Source organism: Mirounga angustirostris, unplaced genomic scaffold (assembly GCF_029215605.1).
Source record: "Mirounga angustirostris isolate CCGP_5_RB_7025 unplaced genomic scaffold, mMirAng1.0.hap1 SCAF_10, whole genome shotgun sequence".
NCBI classification, from domain to species: domain Eukaryota; kingdom Metazoa; phylum Chordata; class Mammalia; order Carnivora; family Phocidae; genus Mirounga; species Mirounga angustirostris.
The window spans coordinates 36,852,629-36,876,483 of NW_026991718.1; the positions used below are offsets into that span (position 1 = coordinate 36,852,629).

At 43.4% G+C, this 23,855-nt stretch overlaps 1 protein-coding gene across 2 annotated transcripts; it reads left to right on the forward strand.

The window, feature by feature from the left end:
• The first annotated feature begins 855 nt into the window (after positions 1 to 855).
• On the forward strand, positions 856 to 19,412 carry SLC20A1 (solute carrier family 20 member 1). Of its 2 annotated transcripts, XM_045884563.3 has the most exons (11): positions 856 to 2,723; positions 3,193 to 3,815; positions 3,961 to 4,101; positions 4,286 to 4,371; positions 9,681 to 9,777; positions 12,235 to 12,354; positions 13,859 to 14,128; positions 14,252 to 14,810; positions 16,283 to 16,468; positions 17,234 to 17,318; positions 18,443 to 19,412. In XM_045884563.3, the coding sequence occupies exons 2-11, from the start codon at positions 3,470 to 3,472 to the stop codon at positions 18,602 to 18,604; spliced, it is 2,052 nt and encodes a 683-aa protein (XP_045740519.1). In that variant the 5' UTR covers positions 856 to 2,723; positions 3,193 to 3,469; the 3' UTR covers positions 18,605 to 19,412. The 2 variants fall into 2 exon arrangements, with proteins under 2 accessions (XP_045740519.1, XP_045740520.1); XM_045884564.3 differs by lacking the exon at positions 3,961 to 4,101.
• Positions 19,413 to 23,855: the final 4,443 nt, after the last annotated feature.

The following is a 23,855-nucleotide window of genomic DNA, read 5'->3' on the forward strand; positions in this document are numbered from 1 at the left end:
ACCAAATGGCCTCACTCAGATCCTAGAGAGTGTGCACCAACACCTTGACTCTAACAGAGAAATGTTATCCTTAGGATCTCTGTCTTCTTTCCCAAGTTCAGCGATAAGGTCGGAACCAGTGCCATCTGTGTATGACTTGGCGGTCTTCCTACCTCCTCTTTCCATTTTTAGCGCACTGTAACTTCTCTTACAGGCAGAGTCCTACCTCTCCTCCCCCCTGGGAAGATGAAGGCATCAGGACCAAGGCAACTCCAGGTCTCTAAGGGCTGTACCCCACTGATGCTCTCTCCACTGGTGAGGTGGTCAGGACCCACCCCAATCCCCAACTTCTCCCTCCTTGTAGCCTGGTTGGCAGAGGCACCCTGTTGTCCTAAGGAGGAAGGATAGGACCAGCCTAAAGATGTTGATGGAATTCACCTGTAATGCAAGGGGAAGTCTCTGAATCTCTGCCCCAGGGCTCTCCGACTCCCTGCAAACCCATCCCAAGGGCCTGGGCTATGCTCTTTTACCCTGATGGCTACTCACCGTGGCTGCCCCACCCCCTGACTCAGAGGTTGTCCAGTTAAGTATCTGCGAACTTGAAGGGCTAATACCACTGACCAGAAAAAGTATGTCCGTGGACAAAAAGAAACAAAAACAAAAACAAAACACACATGCTGTGACAAGTCCTAAGCAATTCCCTTACAAACAATTGCTTTGAAAATTGTTTTTAAAATTTTATTATTTTTTAAATTCAAATATAATTAACATACAGTATTATATCAGTTTTAGGTGATGATTCAACAATTCATCACTCAGTACTCGTCACGGTAAGTGTACTCTTAATCCCCTTCACCTATTTCACACACATCACCCCCAACCCAAAATCATCGTTTTAAAATGGCAGAACACTAAGGACCTTTAACAGATCAGTCCTTTTATTCAATTTTTTCATAACCTTGGAATGAATTGAAGGAGGAGGGAGGAATACATTTTAAGGTGCCAGAATTACATCAGAATTGCATTCTAGGGTCATTGCTCCCAGACATGAACTTTCTGCTTCAGACATGACCTTGGGACCTAGAGCTTTGTAAATTACTCACAGAACTCCATCAGATCTTCTAGATAGGTCAGAGAATACTCATGTGCAGTTTAAGCCTCCATAGATGTCCCAGACAGAGCAATGATTTACAGGATCTTTGCTTCTGCTCTTCAGTGCCCTGCTACTAGAGATGGCAAAAAGGTGGAAAGGACTCTAGAACATTCTAAGCCTGGTAAGTATTTCTGGTTGAAATTCTTCAATCTCACTACAACCCTGACAAGAAAGTACGACTTTAATCTCCCGACATGATTAGTTTTGATCTTAAGCTGCACAATAGAATAAATGCCCCCAAATGTGCAGAGCAAATCTTATTAACGTCAAAACTATATTATACACCCTGTAGGAGACCAGAAATCAATTTTTACATCAAAAGAATACAAAAGCTTCTCGGATGCACAGAGACCGTCCCCTTCCACCCTTTCCTACATCCTAAAACAGGTATTTTTACATTAAGAGCAAACCGGAAATTGGCATTCTGTGCCTACTGAGTGCTGGTCACATTCGCGTACCTTAATTTAAGTCCTGCCACAAAGTAGGTACTGATTGTTAACATTTTACATTAGTGACAATGCAGTCTGAGAGATCTGGAATTTGCTCAAGGTGACACACTGCAGCAAGTAGGAGTCAGGACTTGAATCCGAAGCAGTGTCCTTCCTCCCGCGCCACAGCCACGACGTAGAAAACGCAGGTCTACAGGAAATTAATGACCCACAGCCTTCCTGAGGCTCTGCGCCATAAACGGGGAGACAACCCGGTTCTCGTGACTCTTCAGTCTTTCTGTTTTCACCCAAGTGCATGACTGCGGGAGCAAACCGACCACGTGAGCCTTCTCCCTCCCCCGACGAGGGCCAGTGCCTGTCTGGCCAAGGGCAAGTCACAGGTGCGACAACGTGCCAGGACTGGATCTGGAGCCCGAGGGCTCGAGCTCTCCCGCAGCGTCACTGGACGGACGGGAGGGGAACTCGGCCAGGTGTGGCCTCTGGACGCGGCAGGTCACTAGTGCGCTCAAAGGAAGGCTGGAGAAGCGGTCAGCACTGTGAAACGGGGCCCGCGAGATAGAGGGACTAGGAATGACCTTGGTCGCGGCCTCTAAAACCCCGCATGACGACCTCCGGCGGCAGCGCTAGGGTCCCCCACGGTCTCCACCAGTAACTAACCGGTGCGGCGAGCCTCTACACAGTCGCCAGGGCGAGGCTGCAGAGTGGGGGCTAGCCCTCCCCACGTGGACAAGCTCCCCTCTGGGGGCGTGGCCGCCGGCGCGGGTCCGGCCAATGAGCGCCGCCGTCGGGCTCACCCGGTTGGGCACGCCGGCCGGTGGGGGCTGCGCCATCCCGGGGGCGGGGCTCTGGAGCCGGGGCGAGGCGCGGCGGGTCACGCGGGTCGCGGCGCCGGGCTATAAGTAGCGGCCGGCGGCGTGTACCGCCAGAGTGATGGCTGCCGGCGCGCGCTGCGTGCTTTCTCTTCTCGGCCGCTGAGGGGCCCGCGGGTGCTTCCAGGGTGGGTCGCTAAGCCCCGCCGAACCGTCCCCGGAGCCTCCGCCCCGGGCCGTCTCCTCGTCGGCCACAGGTGCGTGCGTCCGTGGCTCCAACCCACCGCCGCAGCCTGCACCTCTAGTCTCCCGCTCGGCCCTTCGTTTCCTCTGGTGAGTGGTGGCGCCACCTTGGATAAAGCTTTCTTCTCCCCGGGGCCAGGCGCCGACGTCGTGGCGCCGGAGGCGGTCGGGTGGGCCGGTGCGGGCGGTGCGGCGAGACTCTGGCTTCGCTTCTGTTCGCCTCCCTCCCCCACCCCGCCCGCCCGCGGGCCTTTTTGGCGGTCCCCGGGCGGCGCGCGCGCGCGCGGGAACGGCCCTTTTCCGGTTTTCGTGGGGAGGGCGCGCGCGGGCGGGCGGCGGCGGCGGCGGGCGGGGGGGCGCAGGCCGGGCGCGCGCCGGCCGAGGAGGTTCCCGGCGCCACGTGCCCACCGCCTCGCGAGCCCTGCTCGGGGCCGGGGACGGTGGGCTGCGGGCGGAGGACAAGGCCGGGTTCCCCAGCCGCGTGGGCCAGCGCGGGGTGCCGCACGCGCCCCCCAAGGGCTCGCTGTTATTGTTATTTTCTTCCCCCTCCCCCCCCCAGGATGAACTTGCGTCCTTTCTCTTCTCCGCCATGGAATTCTCCTTGCTTTTAGCCCTCCAGAGCCAAAGAAACCCCAGACAACAGATGCCCATACGCAGCGTATAGCAGTAACTCCCCAGCTCGGTTTCTGTGCCGTAGTTTACAGTATTTAATTTTATATAATATATATTATTTATTATAGCATTTTTGATACCTCATATTCTGTTTACACATCTTGAAAGCCGCTCAGTAATTCTCTTATAATTAAAAACAAACAAACAAACCACTAGTCTAGAGAATGGCATCTGCCGTGACAACGCTGCCTACCAGTACTTTTGCTGCTACTGCTGCCTCTGGTCCATTGGTGGACTACCTATGGATGCTGATCCTGGGCTTCATTATTGCATTTGTCTTGGCATTCTCCGTGGGAGCCAATGATGTAGCAAATTCGTTTGGTACAGCTGTGGGCTCAGGTGTAGTGACCCTCAAGCAAGCGTGCATCCTAGCGAGTATCTTTGAAACCGTGGGCTCTGTCCTCCTGGGGGCCAAAGTGAGCGAAACCATCAGGAAGGGCTTGATCGACGTGGAGATGTACAATTCGACCCAACCGCTGTTGATGGCCGGCTCCGTCAGTGCGATGTTTGGTAAGTTCTTTTTATGTATGCTCCTTAGTGGCGGGTGAGCAAATGGGTAGTTCCGTTCCTGTGCCCTCCCTTTCAGATTTTCTTCTTCAGAATGCAGTGCATTCCTAAGAATTTTGCCATTTAATAAAACTTGCCTGTGTTTCAGGTTCTGCTGTGTGGCAACTAGTGGCTTCGTTTTTGAAGCTTCCCATTTCTGGAACCCATTGTATTGTTGGTGCAACCATTGGTTTCTCCCTTGTGGCAAAGGGGCAGGAGGGTGTCAAGTGGTCTGAACTGGTAAAAATTGGTATGTTTAATTCTAAATGGTTTTTAAATTTTTATTCTTGTCATGTGCTACCATGGCATTATATGAAATATATGGTGTAAAATAGAAAATTTTGAAGATAGAATATTAAAATTTAAGGTGTTTTTTTTTTGTTTGTTTCTGATTTTCATTAATAGACATTTTTTTTTTTTGTGTTCTGTTCCAGTGATGTCTTGGTTCATCTCTCCACTGCTTTCTGGTATTATGTCTGGAATTTTATTCTTCCTTGTTCGTGCATTCATCCTCCGTAAGGTAATCTTTCTCTCCCCTCTTTTATGACCTTTGATGGGTCATACTCACGTGGTATTCAGACTGTTAGCGTTCTTCCAGATGTGATTGGTGTGGCCTTAGAAATTTAAAAAATTTATGTTCTGTATATCTCTTGTATGTTGCTGAGTTCTCTGAAACAAATTTTCAATAACCAAGAACGAATGCATTCAGGAAGGAAAAATTGAATGAGTACTACGGTGTGCCAAGAAATAGGAGGGGCTGGGAATGAGAAAATAAGGAAATTTATTCAGGGCGGCTTTGTACAGGTGTTTGCTGATTACTGCTTTACCTGAACCATCATCTGCAGACCAGTTTGACTTATAAGCCTGGGGTTCAATAAGTCACAATGTCTCTTGTGGCTTTTTTTTTAGCTGATAGTTAGATTGAGTAGTTTGGCTCTCCACGTAGTTACTTCTGTAGTGCTGATTATCATAACCAGTTTATAAGCTTCTAGGTGGGGACTCTACCTCTCACAGTGACATGACTCTAATTTCTTAGGTAAAAAGAGCCAGTAAAGGTAGTTTTTGTTTTGTTTTGTTTTTCTTGGCAAAAAAAAGTTTCCAGACAGTCCTTTAATTTCCTGTCCCATTTGAAAATCCCTTTTGAGTGACCCAGTAGCATTTCTTTTATCAAGAAGTCTGATGCTGGCTCCAAAATAAATGTAGACAACAAGGGATGTTGTCATTGGACTGAGTTACTTACTGAGTAAGAATAAATGCATTTTTCTCGGGAAACAAAGTTGTCCTTTTTCTGAGGGGACTGGCTCTTAACGGTCCATTGTAAGTTCTTAAAAATGCTCCTAAATGGTAGAAATCTGAGTGAACGGAGATAGGTAGCTTAATCGCAAGGGGTAAGAATATATTCAGACCCACTTGTTTGGTCCTGTTGTAAGCTTCTGTAGGGAAGGATTTGTACCTCTGTAGAAATACCATGATTCATTAATCACTTTTCCTCTGACCTGAGTCTGGCAGAGTATAGCAGTTGAAAATTTGAAACATCTATAGGTTGATTATAATTTGAGAGTAAATAGTTCATTGTTACTACTAATGACCTTGAAGTTTGGTATGGTTCTACTTAGCATACAGGCATGATGAGCACCTACCTCCCAATCCCCAGAACTGTTGTAGTATATGATAACATGATGCTTAGATTTGAGGTGTACCGGTAGTCACTGATCAGATTTTTCAGTCTTCTTATTAGAGCCATATAGCTTGCTCTATACCAGAGAACCAGAAGAATTAATAGGATCCTCTGTTAGGGATTCCTGCTTTATAAAAGTTTACATTGGGTCTTTGTTAATTACTGAGAAGCAGATTGTTCTGATTCTGGAGAGGCTTTGTGTGTCTCAAGACAAAACAAACTTGTCTTCTTTCTTGGAGGAGGAATGGTGGTGCTCTGAAGTGTGAGGAAGGATTTTTAGTGCCCAGAATCTCTGATTTGAGAAATGCATGGACAGGTATTTTTTACCCACAGTTGAGAACTTAAGTTAAATATATTAACTTCTTAACTATATATTCTTTTTTTTTTTTTTTTTAAGATTTATTTATTTATTTGAGAGCGAGAATGAGAGAGAGAGAGAGAGTACATGAGAGGGGGGAGGGTTAGAGGGAGAAGCAGGCTCCTCGCCGAGCAGGGAGCCCAGTGCGGGACTCGATCCTGGGACTCCAGGATCATGACCTGAGCCGAAGGCAGTCGCTCAACCAACTGAGCCACCCAGGCGCCCAACTATATATTCTTTATGTGGGAATGAGGATGGACATGATTCAGAATGATTGGAATTGTGTGTTTTTTTTTTTTTAAGATTTTATTTACTTATTTGACAGAGGGATAACGAGAGCAGGAACACAAGCAGGGGGAGTGGGAGAGGGAGAAGCAGGCTTCCTGCCGAGCAGGGAGCCCGATGCAGGACTCAATCCCAGGACCCTGAGATCATGACCTGAGCTGAAGGCAGACGCTTAACGACTGAGCCACCCAGGCGCCCTGGAATTGTGTTTAAAACAATACTGACTTTGAGAACCTTCTTGACCTCCAAACCCCCGTTTCCTCCCTATGACCCATATATATCCTTGTGCCCAATCTATCAGTGAGTCTTTAGGTGATGAATGTGAATAGTTCTGGTTACCTTAGGTTTTAAATCTCAAGAAGACATCCTTATGCTGGTAATCTTTGGGGGTCCTGGCTGTTAAAGTCTGAATATTTGATCATTAAGATGCTTTCCAACTTAAGATTCTGTTTTGGAAATTAACATTAAAATTTCCTTTTAAAAATTTTCTGTTTTCTCGGAGCGCCTGGGTGGCTCAGTCGTTAAGCGTCTGCCTTCAGCTCAGGTCATGATCCCAGGGTCCTGGGATCGAGCCCCGCATCGGGCTCCCTGCTCCTAGGGAAGCCTGCTTCTCCCTCTCACACTCCCCTTGCTTGTGTTCTCTCTCTCGCTGTGTCTCTCTCTGTCAAATAAATAAATAAAAAATCTTAAAAAAAAAAAAATTTTCTGTTTTCTCAGTGTCTGTTTCAAGGGTATTAGGTGGTCTAGTAGGAAAAACCAGAGTGGAGGTGAGGTACTTCCCTTTTAAGGACTGGGGACAATAAACAAGGAACAGGGGATAAGGGAAAGTTTTCCTGTTGGGTATTTAAATGCTAGTTAGAGAAAACAGGTCCCTCTGCTTTCTCCCTTTTGTTAGGAATCACATTAAATCTAGGACATCTTTTCAAACTCAGAGGAGCCTTTTTCTTTAGACAAAGGTTTATGGGAACATCCAGTATGTAAACAATGGACTATTGTGGTTAAAGATGGGGAGTTACGAAGACCCCCTTTTCACATCTCACATAACTGGATGGTGAGATATTACATTATTTCCAGGTAAAGATTCAAGTGTGTGTTAGATGGGTCATACAGTAATAAAAATTTTATGAAGTTAGCCTTGGTTACCTCTTGCGAGTTTCTGAGAGGAGTCTGGAGGGAGTTAAAGGGAGAACACGGTTTGTTTTATTCCCCCCTGGCTGATTTATGAACTTAGACTTTTTTTAGCCTATGAGCCTGTATTTCTTTCTTTCTTTCTTTCTTTTTTTTTTTAAAGATTTTATTTATTTATTTGATAGAACGTGAGCTGGGGGAAAGGGAGAGGCAGACTCCCCGCTGAGCAGGGAGCCCCACTAAATCCCAGGACCCTGGGATCATGACCTGAGCCGAAGGCAGATGCTTAACAGACTGAGCCACCCAGGCGCCCCTGAGCCTGTATTTCATAATAAACCATTAGTAGCATCATTCATTCCCTACCTTCCCCCCAACTAATTAATTATTGGTTACCTTCGGGAATACATAATTGGGCTATACAGAAAAATAAAAACATAAGCTACTTCCTCCCAACTCTAATTAGCTTGATTTGATACCATATTACCAAATAGTATTTGAAAATCTGTTAAGAGAAGTCCCTATATAATGTTTATAGAACCCTAATGGGTTTTGATTTGGGGGAGGATCTTAAAACCATGGATAGTTCTTAGAAGAAAAATACATATATGCATCAGGTTTATAACTTTATTGACTGCCCTTGGAGTGTGACACACTGTAGTTATTCTGGGATGCTTAACAGTTTCTGGGTATAGAATATAGTTCCTAGGCATAAGCTATTGTTTTATTTTGGCTATTTCTCTTTGTGTAGTGTTTATTTATTTGTATATTTATATATTATATATTTAAAGTATAGCTAAAACTCAAAGTGGTTTTCAGTGAGGGCTCATCTCTACTGATTTGGAATGGCATCTTCTGTTGTGTTCATCTTCAGCCACTGCCTCCTTCTTCCCAATGAATTGACTGTCTTAGAAGCTGTATTTATTTATTTATATTTTAAAGATTTTATTTTTAAGTAATCTCTGTGCCCAGTGTGGAGCTCAGATTCACAACCAAGGTCAAGAGTCATGTGCTCCACCGACTGAGCCAGCCATGTACCCCTAGTCAGAAACTCTAGAATCACTTTGGGTCTTTCTCTTATTTCTCAAGATTTTCTTTTGGATTGTGATCGAGACAGCATTAAACCTTTAGGGTAATATCTTCATAGTTTAGTCTTCCCTGTATATTCAAATCTGTGTTCTCTTTAAGTGTTTGACTTCGATGTTTTCCTTTAGAATTAATACATATTTGTTGTAAGTGCAACTCTTCTTATTTCCAGTTACACTGGCCTTGCAGTTCCTTAACCATCTGGAGTTTTTGCCTCAGGGTTTTTGCACTTGCTGGTATCTCTGTCTGGAATACAACCCCCCGCCCCCCCGAGGTGGCTTGCTTTTTTTTCCACCCTTAGGAATGCACGTGGCTTGTTGGCTTACCACATTTGTGTCTATGTTCCACTGATACTCCCCAGTGTGCCCCTCCTTCCGTCACTGCCCCTTACCCTCCTTTATTTTCTTCATAGTATTTATTGCTACTTTTTTCTGTACTAGAATGTAAATGTCAGTTCTCTGAGGCCAGGAACTTTGTCTCATTCATTCCCACATATTAGGGCCCACAGTAGTGTTTGGCACAGTCTGTTGAATGAGGAGGTGACTTAGCGTACAGTTGATTTTTATCTTAGCACTTTGGTAAATTATTAATAATGACATATTTATTGATGTCTAGAAAAGATGGTTGTTGCAGGTAAATTCTGCATGTTTTGGTTTTAAGAAATCTTTCCAGGGGTGCCTGGGTGGCTCAGTGGTTAGGCGTCTGCCTTCGGCTCAGGTCATGATCCCAGGGTCCTGGGATTGAGCCCCACATCGGGCTCTCTGCTCAGTGGGAAGCCTGCTTCTCCCTCTCCCACTCCCCCTGCTTATGTTCCTGCTCTCGCTGTCTCTCTGTCAAATAAATAAATAAAATGTTAAAAAAAAAAACAACTTTGCAGACATGGTGAGAAATGTCCTAACATCTCATAATCTATTTCTTGACATTTTTTACAAATGTACATCTCAGATGTATGCTCAGATTTACATCTGGACATCAGATACCTTAGAACACTGGGTGATAAAACTGATTAATTGGGACATTACCAGTCACTGGGATAGGTAGCCTTGTTAGAAATAGCAAACCCCTCCCCCCCACAAAATAATAATAAACCAAACACAAACTTAAATTCAGGTAGATGTAAAAGATGAGATCAGCCTTAGTAGGGAGACTTCCAGGAACAAGGCCAACTGGGCTTTTCCTACTGCTTGGAGACCATTAACTGGCACTGTAATTCCCGAACCTGCCCTTTTACAAGGTTCTATGGAAATGAATTAACTTCAACACCTTTTAAGGTATTGATCTTAATGATCTTTTACAGGCAGATCCAGTTCCTAATGGTTTGCGAGCTTTGCCAGTTTTCTATGCCTGCACAGTTGGAATAAACCTTTTTTCCATCATGTATACTGGAGCACCTTGTAAGTACATATCAAAATATTTAAATGTGAATTTAAAGTTGTTTATAAAACTTGCATTAAATGCCCAATTTACCCCTTTTTGCTTTACAGGGCTGAAATCTCCTAGAAGGTGGCTGGCCTGCGCCCATTTCAGAAGGCTGCAGGCTAGTGTATGCTGAGTTAACCTAGATAGTTTTTCAACCAAAGAGACCTGCTCAGATTCTAAATCACTACAGACCTTTACTCTTTAGTCTTCACAGGATCCACCGATAATATGACCCTTCTCCCTCCCTTTCTCCTGTCTATGCTAAAAATACTGGAAGTGATATTGACCTCAACTACTGACTACTGAAGAGTCATTAGTTATATTTGGTCTTCAATAATCAGTCATTTAGGACTGGTTTGCTGGATATTCTCATTTTTCTCTCCCAAATGGAGCTACCTTTGTTTCTAAGCACTAAATTTACTTCCCTGAATCTGCTTGAATGAGAAGAGTTGGGATGTTTAACAACTGGTCTAAGTGCACTTGGAAGAAGAACTCATGCAGCTAAGAGGAAAAATAATTTGAGGATATAAAGATTGAAATGATTGCTTTTATTTTGGGACTAAGGCAAAGCATGGATTAAATTATGATACGTGTTCAATTTAACAACTGAAAAAGACCAATCACTTGTAACTTACAGGACAGTACATGCTTTGATCAGTTCAGTTTTGCTATCTAGGGTCATTTGACTTGATGGTCAAGTGAGTGGCTTTTGATCTTTTGACTGTGACCTACTGGAAAAAATACATTGTACATTGCTGCCCAAGACACCCATGTAGAGAAAGAGAGAGGAAGGAAAACCAGAATAGTATGTTGAAGCTATTTACCCTTACTGTGTGCTGTGCACTCATATTTTCAGATAATTCTCTTTAGTTTTTAATGTTCATTGGGGCCCACTAAATTGATTACTTTTCTGACTAATGGATTGTAACTTGCTTCTTAAACTTCACTGAAGTAGTAAGTCACTGACCAAAAATGGAATTAGCTAAGTATTTTTAACCTTGTCTTTATTCTTGGAATAATTAGGAAGGAAAATGGACACCTTTATGAGAATATTGATCTTACTTAGGGGATACCAGACTCCTTGCTAAATGGTACAGGCAAAGAAAAGCATGCATGCTGCATTTTCGTTCTATTTTAAATTGAGTTGTTTCTTTGTGCTAAACCTCATAGGAGAGGCTCTAAGCACTGTTTTATCTGGTAGCAGCAAAGCTCATAGTTCAGTGAAATTAGAAACTTAAACTTTCAGTCATTTTTGAAAAAGGAACTTGGGATATTTTTGTTCTGTGTGGATCATTTGCCAGGAAAATTTCCCCTTCTTGTTTCCCCCTTTTGACCTGGAACACAGGCAAATTTAAATTGTAATAGAGATTGATTAAATTTCATATATATTTTAGTTTGTGTGACTAAATACATGGCTAGAATTGATAGGAATTAAAATGGAAAGATTTGTAGTCACTATAGAACTTTAGTTTTGAAGGGACCACAGTTTATATGTGATTTTAAAATATTAATCATTGGGGGAAAATAGATTTTCCATTTTATAAGTAATTTAATTCCTAATCAGAATAAAGCAAAAGAACTGCAGGTAGCCAAGCTATTCTTGGATGAACTATAGATCATTATAACATCTTTTAGGCTCAAATAGAATTCTATAGTGTTTTGCTTCAGTCATTAGTCTAGGCTAGTGCCTTGGAGCCTGTTGGCATTTAAATGATAAGCAGATGAAGACTGATACTAATCCCAAAGCCAGGTGAAAAGTAGGCAAGTTTCTAAGATACGGCTTGTTAATGAAATTACCACTAAATTATTTTCTTTTTGTGAAAGATAGCCCTTTGAACTATTCTTATCTTTTGATAATATTCTGGTTTTCTGTATCTAGTTTGATAATGTCGCTTAAGAGATAATCTTGTTAAAGGATTTTACTGGAGGGTAATACAATGGATGTGATAACTTCCACAGAGAATTCTGTCAGTATGACAAATATGACTCTTGGGGCCCTTTCTTTTTTAACATCAAAATCTGTATGTGCAAACATAACATGTGGCAGCTACCATCTGGAGGCTTAGGGAGTGGAAGGTTTCCATTTTTTCATAGCTAGTTGCAGATCCTCAGAGTATAGTTGATCCTTATTATCTTCTAAGTAAAGAAAGGAAAACTCGTTTTTGAAGGAGCTGGGGAGACTTTAATCTAGCAGGTGTGGAGAGTGGGCCAGAGGTAGAGGTGTGGGTTTCAGATGACCATGGGATTTTTCTCCCCTCCTGAATTTGTGTAGTTATGAGCACAGTAGAAACCCTGTGGACCTAAGGCTGACAGCAGTTATAAAGGGTGATGGGCTGGCTTGGGGAACCCCAGAGTCCCCAGAGGAGGGTTTACACATTGTTGCAGGGGGCTGTTGCCCTGGGGTTTTCAAGATGCACCATTTTATCTCCTAGTGCTGGGCTTTGACAAACTTCCTCTGTGGGGCACCATCCTCATCTCGGTGGGATGTGCAGTTTTCTGTGCCCTTATCGTCTGGTTCTTTGTATGTCCCAGGATGAAGAGAAAAATCGAACGTAAGTAACATTGTAGCAGAACATTTTAACTAGCAATGTGCTTGTTTTTTCTTGTGTGATCACTAAATAAAAACCCACTATTTGGATAGATTGGCAAAGTCAGAAATTTAAATGAGATTTCAGGAGATGGGTTTATTGTCCGAACTATGTTTTTATTGACTTGACCTGGGACCTACTCATAAGGAATAGTTGACATATGCTGTAGACAAACTGGTCATTCAATCTACTTTTTACTGTATCAGTTGCTGGTGACAGAAATACAGAGGGAAGTAGCTTAACATTAATTGGAAGTGTGAGGATATCTTAATGTGTAATAGGGGGTAGGTACAAAATATTTTCAAGGAGAAAACTTTATCCTAACTACTTCTGTGTGTGTTACTTCAGATTTAGACACGCAAAGCTAAGTCACATATTTATATCTGACTTTAGATTTAATTCTCAGAATCGTCGCACAAATTCTAGAGGTAGATCTTTTCCAGTGTTAATATGAAGGAGTCATTTAGACCATTACTACACACAGTAGTAGAATGTAATTAAATACAGGATAAGTTTCGTTAGTGTCAGTCTTTTTTAATCTTGTATTTGTTTCCTTACTGGCTTGAGATCTGTTCAAGTGATCTTTTTCTGCCCTTTTCATCTGCAAATGCTTGGTTAGTGATTTCACGTTTGTCATTGGGAAGTGGAGGGATGCACATACTGCTGGGCACTAGGAGGAGTGCTGCGTCATGCAGCTGCACTGAGCCCTCTCTGAGAGCCTCTAGTCTGTGCTACTCTGCTTGTGCGGTGCGCACAGTGGGAATGAGGCTTGCATGACATCCTGACCTCGTTTTTCCCCCAGTCTGGAAGAAGAGGAGACAAGTCTTGCTAATGTTTTATGGTTCTACTCTGTAGCATGGTTGTGCTACCCGAATGAACGTGTAAACGTACTGGGCATTGGTAGACTGGGCAGAAGATATTCCTGCCTAGTCATGGCATTTAGCACCATAAGGCAGAGCATTAAAGTGAATCTCTGTTTTACAGAGGTGGGAATTCAAGTTGTCATCTTTAGTCTTGAACTCCTGGACTGAAATTTGGGGGCATTCCTTTTTTAAAAAGAACATGAATTATTAGATGCGGTGTAAATTTTCAATTTGTCCACCTCATGCTTTTTAGGTACCTTTCACCTCAGAATGGGTCAGCAGGGAGCTAGGATTAGTTTTTATCCTTGTAAAATCAAAATCTTTGTTTTGTAAAGGAGGAGAATATACAACAGAGCCCATAAAGCCTAAAATATTTTACTGTCTGGCCCTTTACTGAAAAAGTTTGTGACTTCTGAAGCATTGCTGATTTCTTCCCAAAGGAAGGATATGAGATACGCCAAGTGAAGCAGACAGGGAAAATTATCCTGAATTTTCACCAAAATACATTACCTTGAGATGGATTTTTTTTGAGTTGGGGAGACGGGAGTTGTGGAATGAGTTAGTTGGGTCAAAACCAAACCAAAAAAAACCCCCTTTTTTTCTAGGAGAAATAAAGTCTAGTCCTTCTGAAAGCCCTTTAATGGAAAAAAAGAATAGCTTGAAAGAAGAGCACGAAGAAACAAAGTTGTCTCTCAGCGATATTGAAACCAGGAATCCTGTTTCTGAGGTAGGGTCTGCCACTGTACCACTCCGGGCTGTGGTGGAGGAGAGAACAGTCTCGTTCAAACTTGGAGACTTGGAGGAAGCTCCAGAGCGAGAGAGGCTTCCCAGCGTGGATCTGAAAGAGGAAACCAGCATAGATAGCACCATGAATGGTGAGTGGAGTTTCTTCAGTGGGGAAGATAAGAGTTTGACTTTGTTACCTATACTGGGGAGGAGGCTCACTGTTTGGACCTGATGCTCTTTGTTTTGAATGTTACTGTTTTGGTCTTGGCCAGGGGCAGTGCAGTTGCCTAATGGGAACCTTGTTCAGTTCAATCAAGCCGTCAGTAACCAGATAAACTCCAGCGGGCACTATCAGTATCACACCGTGCATAAAGATTCCGGCTTGTACAAAGAGCTGCTCCATAAATTACATCTTGCCAAGGTGGGAGACTGCATGGGAGACTCTGGCGACAAACCCTTGAGGCGCAATAATAGCTATACTTCCTACACCATGGCAATTTGTGGCATGCCTCTGGATTCATTCCGTGCCAAAGAAGGTGAACAGAAAGGTGAAGAAATGGAGAAGCTGACCTGGCCTAATGCAGACAGCAAGAAGCGAATTCGAATGGACAGTTACACCAGTTACTGCAATGCTGTGTCTGACATTCACTCGGCATCTGAGATGGACATGAGTGTCAAGGCGGAGATGGGTCTGGGTGACAGAAAAGGAAGTAGCGGCTCTCTAGAAGAATGGTATGACCAGGATAAACCAGAGGTGTCTCTCCTCTTCCAGTTCCTGCAGATCCTTACAGCCTGCTTTGGGTCATTTGCCCATGGTGGAAATGACGTCAGGTCAGTTGACTTGGAATCACAGCATCACGTTTTCTATTTTTGTATCACCTGTTCCCTTTTATAAGGCTATGTTTGTGGCTTTGGTACCATACCGCCCCGTGGGACACGAATAAGCTAGAGAGGGTGAGGTAATAGCAGTTATGGACTTAATAAAACAGGCAGTAAAATGTGTTTTATAAGGGTGCCTGACTGGCTTAGTCGGTAGAGCACACCACTCTTTTTTTTTTTTTTTTTTAAGATTTTATTTATTTGAGAGAGAGAATGAGATAGAGCGAGCATGAGAGGGGGGAGGGTCAGAGGGAGAAGCAGACTCCCTGCTGAGCAGGGAGCCCGATGCGGGACTCGATCCCAGAGCTCCAGGATCATGACCTGAGCCGAAGGCAGTTGCTTAACCAACTGAGCCACCCAGGCGCCCCGAGCACACCACTCTTGATCTCACTTGTAAGTTTGAGCCCCGTGTTGGGTGTAGAGATTACTTAACATCTTTAAAAAGAAAAAAAAAAGGTTGTTTTTTTTCCTTTAGATTACAAAGAATGTTTTTGTTTTTTAAAATATTTTATTTATTTATTTGACAGAGACACAGCGAGAGAGGGAACACAAGCAGGGGGAGTGGGAGAGGGAGAAGCAGGCTTCCCGCGGAGCAAGGAGCCCGATGTGGGGCTCGATCCCAGGACCCCGGGACCATGACCCGAGCGGAAGGCAGACGCTTAATGACCGAGCCACCCAGGTGCCCCAAAGAATGTTTCTGTAGATGAGAAACACAGATATTCTTTATGGAGAGGTCTTGTCAATCAAGATAGGATCCATTTCGGGCGCCTGGGTGGCTCAGTTGGTTAAGCGTCTGCCTTCGGCTCAGGTCATGATCCCAGGGTACTGGGATCGAGTCCTGCATCGGGCTCCCTGCTCTGCGGGGAGCCTGCTTCTCCCTCTCCCACTCCCCCTGCTTGTGTTACCTCTCGCTGTGTCTCTCTCTGTCAAAATAAATAAATAAAATCTTTAAAAAAAAAAAAAAAAAGGATCCATTTCTGTGATAGTAAATTCGGTGAATACGGAGATGAAAAGCTTAAAAATCACTGCCCGTAGGGAATGAATTTGGAGGTTGTTGGCTGTAGTTCTGTCGTTTGTAAACTGGTCATTGGAACCAGAGTTGTTCTAGGTTTCCTGTTGGATGATAGGCCACCAAATGCATGGGATTCTTTGAGAGCAGCTTTCATTTTCTTCTGCTATGTATGTTGGGGTCCCATTTATTTCTTTTGAAAGGACTGTTTGCGAAATGAGCTTGACAGCTTTGCTTTAAATAATTTAGTAGGTCTCATGGAACACTACATCTAAAACTAATGATGTAATATGTGGTGATTAACATAACAATAAAAAAATTGAAAAAAAAATCTAGCAGATCATTTAGCAAACTGGATCTTGCCAAGTTCTAGTTCTGCCTGAAAAATCATCTTTGTCCTCTTTTTTTCTTTCAGCAATGCCATCGGTCCTCTGGTTGCTTTGTATCTGGTTTATGACACAGGAGATGTTTCTTCAAAAGTAGCAACACCAATATGGCTTCTGCTCTATGGTGGAGTTGGTATTTGTATTGGTCTGTGGGTTTGGGGAAGGAGAGTTATCCAGACCATGGGGAAAGATCTGACACCAATCACACCTTCTAGGTAAGTCGGTAAAGCAGGTCTTAGGCTAATGCTCATTTTCTTAGGATACATAATACTGTGTAGTGTTATCACACAAATCTTCAGCTAATGTAACCCAAGCTTGGATAAGGTCCTGCTGTTACTCTCATTATTGTGAACTTTTTCGATTTTACATATTGTCTGGCCCTTAAACATAATTTTGGTCAAATATTCATCTCCAGTGGTCTCTTAATGTAACTTTTCTGAGAAACGTGTGTGTGTGGAGTGAATAGCTCTGTGTACTTGTCCTTTATTTGTCTTTACTTGAGAGCTAAGACTGATGTTTATTAAATTCTTCCAGATAGAAGTGCAAACTTTAATAATGGGCTTCTAGGAACCCTTAAAACCTCAAAAACGTTAGAGAAGAGGGAAGAGAGCCTGATTTAAATTAGATTTCAGGGGCGCCTGGGTGGCTCAGATGGTTACGCATCTGCCTTCGGCTCATGATCTCCAGGTCCTGGGATCCAGCCCCACATTGGGTTCCCTGCTCAGTGGGGAGTCTGCTGCTCCTTCTCCCTCTCCCTCTGCCTCTTCCCACCCCTCCGCTTGTGCTCTCTCTCTCAAATGAATAATGAATAAATAAAATCTTAGAAGAATAGATTTCAGGAGCTACAGCAAATTAAAGATGTTAGGTTAGTGTCAGGTTTTGTCACTGAGTAGAGCACAGTAAGATTGTGTTAACTTTGAGGTAATGTTAGCTTATAAAACAGCTTCCATTCTTGACAAGTAATCTTTTTATGTCTACAGTGGCTTCAGTATTGAACTGGCATCTGCCCTCACAGTGGTAATTGCATCAAATATTGGTCTTCCCATCAGTACAACACATTGTAAAGTAAGTGTAATGTATATGTGCTGTGTCTATTGAATGGTTCTAGTAATATGGAGAAGTTTTTTGTTTGTTTTTTTAAGTGTGATAACTGTAGTTTAGAAAGTTTTATGCAGTTGGAGTCCTGAAGAGTTCACAAATTTAGGACAAATGACTGCAATAATGTGAAGGCTTACAGTTTACAATTCCTTGGGTCTAGTACTCTTTTTAAAAAAATTTTTATTGTTATGTTAATCACCATACATTACATCATTAGTTTTTGATGCAGTGTTCCATGATTCATTGTTTGTGCATAACACCCAGTGTTCCGTGCAGAACGTGCCCTCTTTAATACCCATCACCAGGCTAACCCATCCCCCCAACCTCTGCCCTCTAGAACCCTCAGTTTGTTTCTCAGAGTCCATAGTCTCTCATGGTTCGTCTACCCCTCCGATTTCCCCCCCCTTCATTCTTCCCCTCCTGCTATCTTTCTAGTACTCTTATTATTTAAGCCAATACTGTATGTTCTCCCTAAATGATGGCAAAAGTCCTTTTACATATAGTTAGCCTGTCTGTGAGGCTTGTTGGGCTGTTGAAGGGCAGCGTTATGTATAGAAGGCGTATATTCATAGCTTCAGAATTGAAGTACGGAGAATCTTGTTGAATTTGAAGTTGCTTGATGGCCATGTAATAACTAGAAAAAAAAAACTGGCTTCCTTAAGGCAATTTAAGTTGGTTCATCATGGAGCCTTTGAATCATCCCTTTTTCTTCTAGGGTATTTCCAGGTGATTGACTATGAGGTTTAATAACTGTCCTCCTCTAAAATGATGTTTGGAAAACCTGAAACTTCACGTAATTTATTAAAACAGTTCATTATTAAAGCAGTTGATTACAATTCCAGTAGCTCAGGAGGGAGAGAGGAGATGTTGTTCTCGTATTTTACCCCAATTACCACAGATGTAGTGATTGGATTTTTACATTGCCTTCATCTTTCCATGAGTGATCTGCTTCTTATCCTGTTCCAAACCATCTTTCATGGAGTCAGTCTCATCAGCTGTTTGGGGCTCCTTACCTACAGAAGATCGTGTGTCTGTTACCAAAATACCGTTGGCCTTTACTAACCAGTTTCCTTGATCCCTTACTCTGCTAGGTGGGCTCTGTTGTATCTGTTGGCTGGCTCCGATCCAAAAAGGCTGTTGACTGGCGACTCTTCCGCAACATTTTTATGGCCTGGTTTGTTACCGTCCCCATTTCTGGCATCATCAGTGCTGCTATTATGGCAGTCTTCAAATACGTCATCCTCAGAGCGTGAGGCTGTTTGAGATTAAAATTCGTGTCGATGTTTGGGGCCACCTTACACATTCCTGCTCCTTTGAAGAAGGATCACAGTGTTACAGAAGACCGACAAGAGTCTTTTTAAAGTTTGGGAGCTGTGGGAGGGAAGTGTTACTTGTGCTATAATTGCTTTTGTGCTAAATATGACTTGTCTCAAAATTAGCTATGTAAAATAGCCAGGTTTCCACTGGTTCCTATTGAGGTCCCTTTTCCTTCTGGGCTGGGAATTCCTGTACATAATTCTCTACTTTTTGTATCAGGCTTCAATTCCATTATGTTTTAATGTTGTCTCTGAAGATAACTTGTGATTTTTTTTTTTTTTTTTTTTTAAACAACCATTCAGAGCCATTGGACGCAGTGCGCTCTGCCTTGGTGGTTTCACCAGCTTCTGCCCTAACATGCACAGGGACTGAACAACAAACATAACCGAAGCTTCCCTTGTAGTCTCTTAGAGGAATAGAGCCATTTGCACTCTGCCCTCCCGTCGGTAGTGGCAGGTTCCATTGGCATATGTGGGAACTTCTTACAGGGACGAGGTTCTTTGGACACAGTGAAAATTTAAGTTAGTAGTAACTTTTTTGCCAGCAGTTCATTGACTATTATTGCTAAAAAGAAGTAGGAAGAAAAAGCCTTCTGGCATTCTTGATTATTTCTTTACGATTTCTGGCAGTGTGGGATGGATGAATGGAGTGGAATATGAACTTTGGGCAAGTTAAATGGGACAGCCTTCCATGTTCATCTGTCTACCTCTTAACTGAATAAAAAAGCCTACAGTTTTTAGAAAATTTCGTTCTCATGGTTTTTGTTCATATTTGAAGCATCTGGGCTCCATATCAATTAGCCCTGTGCCATTCTTAGGAGGGTATCTTAAATAACTACTGACCCACTTAAACTTCCCCACTCCCTGTTGTTTCTTGTGATCCCGGAATATACGTGACTTAACTCCATAAGTACTGTTGGAGCTGTTTGGCATTTTTCCTTGTAATAGCACAGCCTAGACACTTCCACATTAGCATGTATAAGTGTATTCATTGTTTGACAGCCACAAAGTTTTCCTGTTTGAATGGACTGTTTTACCAGATCCTTATTTAGAATGTTCCTAGCTTTGCTATTATGAAGGATGTTAAGACGGGTGGGGTGTATATGTGTGTGGCTAGCTCAACTTACTTAATTCTCAGTGTTGGGTTCTTCAGTCTTGACCCGTTATCTCGTTTACCCTTGATCAGAACAGTTAATGAAAAGTGCATTGCTTTGCAAACTAGGTAGATGATTCCTGTTCTGAGAGTTGTGTTTTAGGAAGATGCTTTGAGAAGCCACACTGTACCACATAAAGCTATGCCTGCCTGACCTATGCCTGAGAGAGATTAGATCACTGGTTGGGTACATGCCATAGACTTGCTCAGTCAGTGTTCACCATTTAAGGTCAGGTACTGTGCTAAGCTTTTTATATACATTTAATCCTCAAGACCTCTTCGAATAGGTCTTTACCCCCCTCTTACAGGTGATAGACCCAGCCTGGGGAGTTGTATCTTTCCCAGTACTACATCTTAGCAGAGAGTGGACATCAGTTGTAGCCTCTGGGGCTGGCTGAAAGTAGCCTTGTGATTTTTTTTTTTTTTTGAGGAAGGAGGGAGGGGGCTCTGTGTGGTAAAGGAGAACTTAGCATTAATCCCTGGACTGAAAGTTTTGGAGGAGACGCTCTTGAGTTTCGGTATTGGTTTCCTTTCCTGATGCTATGTGTCCTCACACAAGCCTCGATCCTGTCTTCCCTGTGATTACATGAATAGTAACCCGCCTCAACATTTCCCTCTTGGCTTGGGAGAAAACAGCTGAGAAAATACTTGAATCAAGGATGTGTTTCTCTAGGAAGAGCAGCTAGATGTGGGGACGAGGAACCCCAAGAGCTAAGAAGAGACCAGAGGGAGTTTGTATTTCCATATATAGTAATACCTACCACAGGCTAGGGATACATTCTCTGGAGAGCTTTGGTCTATGTTTCTTGGGCATAGAGGTTGCTTTTTTTTTTAAACAAGTTTTTGAAATCAAGGTTACATGTGTACATGTTAAGGAGTCCTGTGACTCAACAAGGCTTATAACAGAAATGGGTCTCCCACCATTTCTCCCTTTCCTGATACTGTGACACAGTCCTTGTGGTATTTATCCCAGTGTTGCTGAATGCTATACGTTTGTGCAACTACTTGGCCCTTCCAGCTTTTGGCTCTTGACTTCCCATAGTGGAAAACGATGTGTAGTTTTAGTCATCTTCAACTTTTACCATACACTGACCCTAACCTCCCACTTTCACTGTATAATTGGGTCTTAATTTTGCTAAGATAATATTCATAGTATTTAAAAGTTATTACTGAGTTGCTGAGTCTTAACAGTTAATATACTGTAATCACTTTTCTTGTACAACTTTTTTTTAAAAGATTTTATTTATTTGACAAGCACAGTGAGAGAGGGAACACAAGCAGGGGGAGTGGGAGAGGGAGAAGCAGGCTTCCCGCCGAGCAGGGGGCCCGATGTGGGGCTCGATCCCAGGACCCTGGGATCATGACCTGAGCCGAAGGCAGACGCTTAACTGACTGAGCCACCCAGGTGCACCCTTGTACAACTTTTGGTATTTCCCTGGAGTAGTCTTTTTTTAGGTTCTTGTCCCTAATCTATCCTGTACCAGTTGTCTTTTTTTTTTTTAAAGATTTTATTTACTAGAGAGAGAGAATGAGCAGGGGGAGGGGGAGGGAGAAGCACACTCCCCACTGAGCAGGGAGCCTGACACGGGGCTCGATCCCAGGACCTCAGGATCATGATCTGAGCTGAAGGCAGATGCTTAATGGACTGAACCACCCAGGCACCCCACTGTACCAGTTATCTTAATTTCCTCTTAGGACTGTTGAAAACATCAACAGGAGTGTTACTGATGTATTGGGGAAGCCTCCCTCACAGCTTATCTGTTCCAGTCTAGACAAGTTTCACATCTGCATCCTAAAATTTTTCCTTCTTTCCTTCCTCTCTCCCTCCTTCCCTCCCTCCCTCCCTCCCTCCCTTCCTTCATGGGAGAGGAGGGAGGGGCAGAGGGAAAGGGAGAGAGAGAATCTTTTTTTTTTTTTTTTATGATTTTATTTATTTGAGAGAGAGACTGAGCAAGCAGGGGGAACAGCAGGCAGAGGGAGAATCAGGCTCCCCACTGAGCAGGGAGCCCGATGCAGGACTCCATCCCAGGACCCTGGGATCATGACCTGAGCTGAAGGCAGATGCTTAACTGACTGAGCCACCCAGGCACCCCTATTCCCTTGTTTTCATGGGGAACACCTTGTAGCAGTTTCCTGGGAAGAGTGTTGCGGAGGATTTTTTGGGGGGACCTTGCACATCTGGACATGCTTTAATTCTATCTTCACATTCAGTTGAAAATTTGAGTATAGGATCTAGGTTTGAAATAATTTCCCTTGAGTATTGAAGGCACTGCTTTCAGTGCTACTGTGGAAGAAGTCAGACATTTTTTTTTTTTTTTTAAGATTTTTATTTATTTATTAGAGAGAGAACAGAGGGAGAATAGGAGGGAGAAAAGAAGCAGACTCCCGCTGAGCAGGAAGCCCGATGTGGGGCTCGATCCCAGGACCCTGTGATCATGACCCGAGCCGAAGGCAGCCTTTCAACGGACTGAGCCACCCAGGCGCCCTTGGACATCTTTTTGATGCGTACATGACCCATCTTTCTGGAAGCTTGTTTGGATTTTTAGTCATTAAGTGTTGGAAACCTGACAGCGAAGAGTTGGTTTACTTTTCAGTTGATCGAGTACTTCACTGAGTCTAGAAAATAACGTTTTTCAATTCCACCAGCTTCCTGAATTATTTGGATACCTTTTTTTTTTTGAGCTTTTTAAGCTACCCAATTGGCCCTAATTTCTGAGTGTTTTACTCGGTACACTTTTCTGTTTCTCTGATTTTGTCCTTTTTATTTTATTGAGAGATGCCCTCAACTCTGTTCTCTAATCCTAGGTGGCTCAGTAGTTAAGCGTCTGCCTTTGGCTCAGGTCATGATACCAGGGTCCTGGCATCAAGCCCCACATCGGGCTTCCTGCTCGGCGGGAAGCCGGCTTCTCTCCCACTCCCCCTGCTTGTGTTCCCTCTCTCGCTGTGTCTCTGTCAAATAAATAAATAAAATCTTAAAAAAAAAATTCCTGCTTTCTGATTTCCAAAACCTTAAAAAAATAGCATCCTATTAGTGGATACAATCAGTATCTCTTCTTTGAAGATATTAATGGTAATTAAAATGTTTTTCTTCTTGTTTTTCACTCTAGTCTCTAATGCCAGTGACTTTCCTTAGCGGCCTGGTGATCTCTGGTCATCTCCTGTTTATAAGAGTGAAGCACTAAAATGCTGGTGGGAAGCTCTGAGTGTGTGGGTTGGACTGTGGGGCCTTTGTCTTGGGCAGTGGTTCTCCCACCCCCAGTTTACACGGCAATACTTGGTTCGAGACATTCTTTGTTGTCACAGTAGGGGAGGGGGTTGCTACTGGCCAGAGATGTTGCTGTAAAAATCCTACAGTACACAGGGCAGCCCCTGACAGCACAGAATTACCTGATCTGAAATGTCAAAAGTCTCAGGCTGAGAAACCCGGGTTTAGGGTGGTCTGGTTAGACTGTTTCCTTGGGAGAATCCCAGAGAAGCATCGGAAAGGTAAAGGGCTGACTGTTCAAAGTACTGGCGCTCAGTGGGGAAAGAGGTCACTATGTATTTTAATCTCTTTGTGTCCACTACAGGCAGTCCTTGCTTTGTGTGGCTCTGATATGCACGAATCGGTTACTGCAGTGTAGGTAAATAACAGCAGTCTCCCAACAACACGGTTCAAATTTCAGTTGCTGTGGTATATTCACTGTTCGAGTAACTGCATAAAGGACAAACTCGAATGCTGGCCCTTCAGTCCACAGAGTTCATTTACAAAAGCACAGACGTGCAGCACCATCAGTGGCTTATCAGATCACTTCTTTTTTTTTTTTTTTTAAAGATTTTATTTATTTATTTGAGAGAGAATGAGAAAGAGAGAGCACATGAGAGGGGGGAGGGTCAGAAGGAGAAGCTGAGCAGGAAGCCCGATGCGGGACTCAATCCTGAGACTCCAGGATCATGACCTGAGCCGAAGGCAGTCGCTTAACCAACTGAGCCACCCAGGCGCCCATCAGATCTTTCAAAGTCTGCTGGTGGCTTGCTGCTCATCTGTTGCTCAGT

Coding starts and splice junctions, on each gene's coding strand:
- SLC20A1 (XM_045884563.3), top strand. CDS start 3,470: ATGGCATCTGCCGTGACAACGCTGCCTACCAGTACTTTTGCTGCTACT. Junction 4,372..9,680: donor GTGCATTCATCCTCCGTAAG/GTAATCTTTCTC, acceptor GATCTTTTACAG/GCAGATCCAGTTCCTAATGG. Junction 14,129..14,251: donor CATAGATAGCACCATGAATG/GTGAGTGGAGTT, acceptor GGTCTTGGCCAG/GGGCAGTGCAGTTGCCTAAT.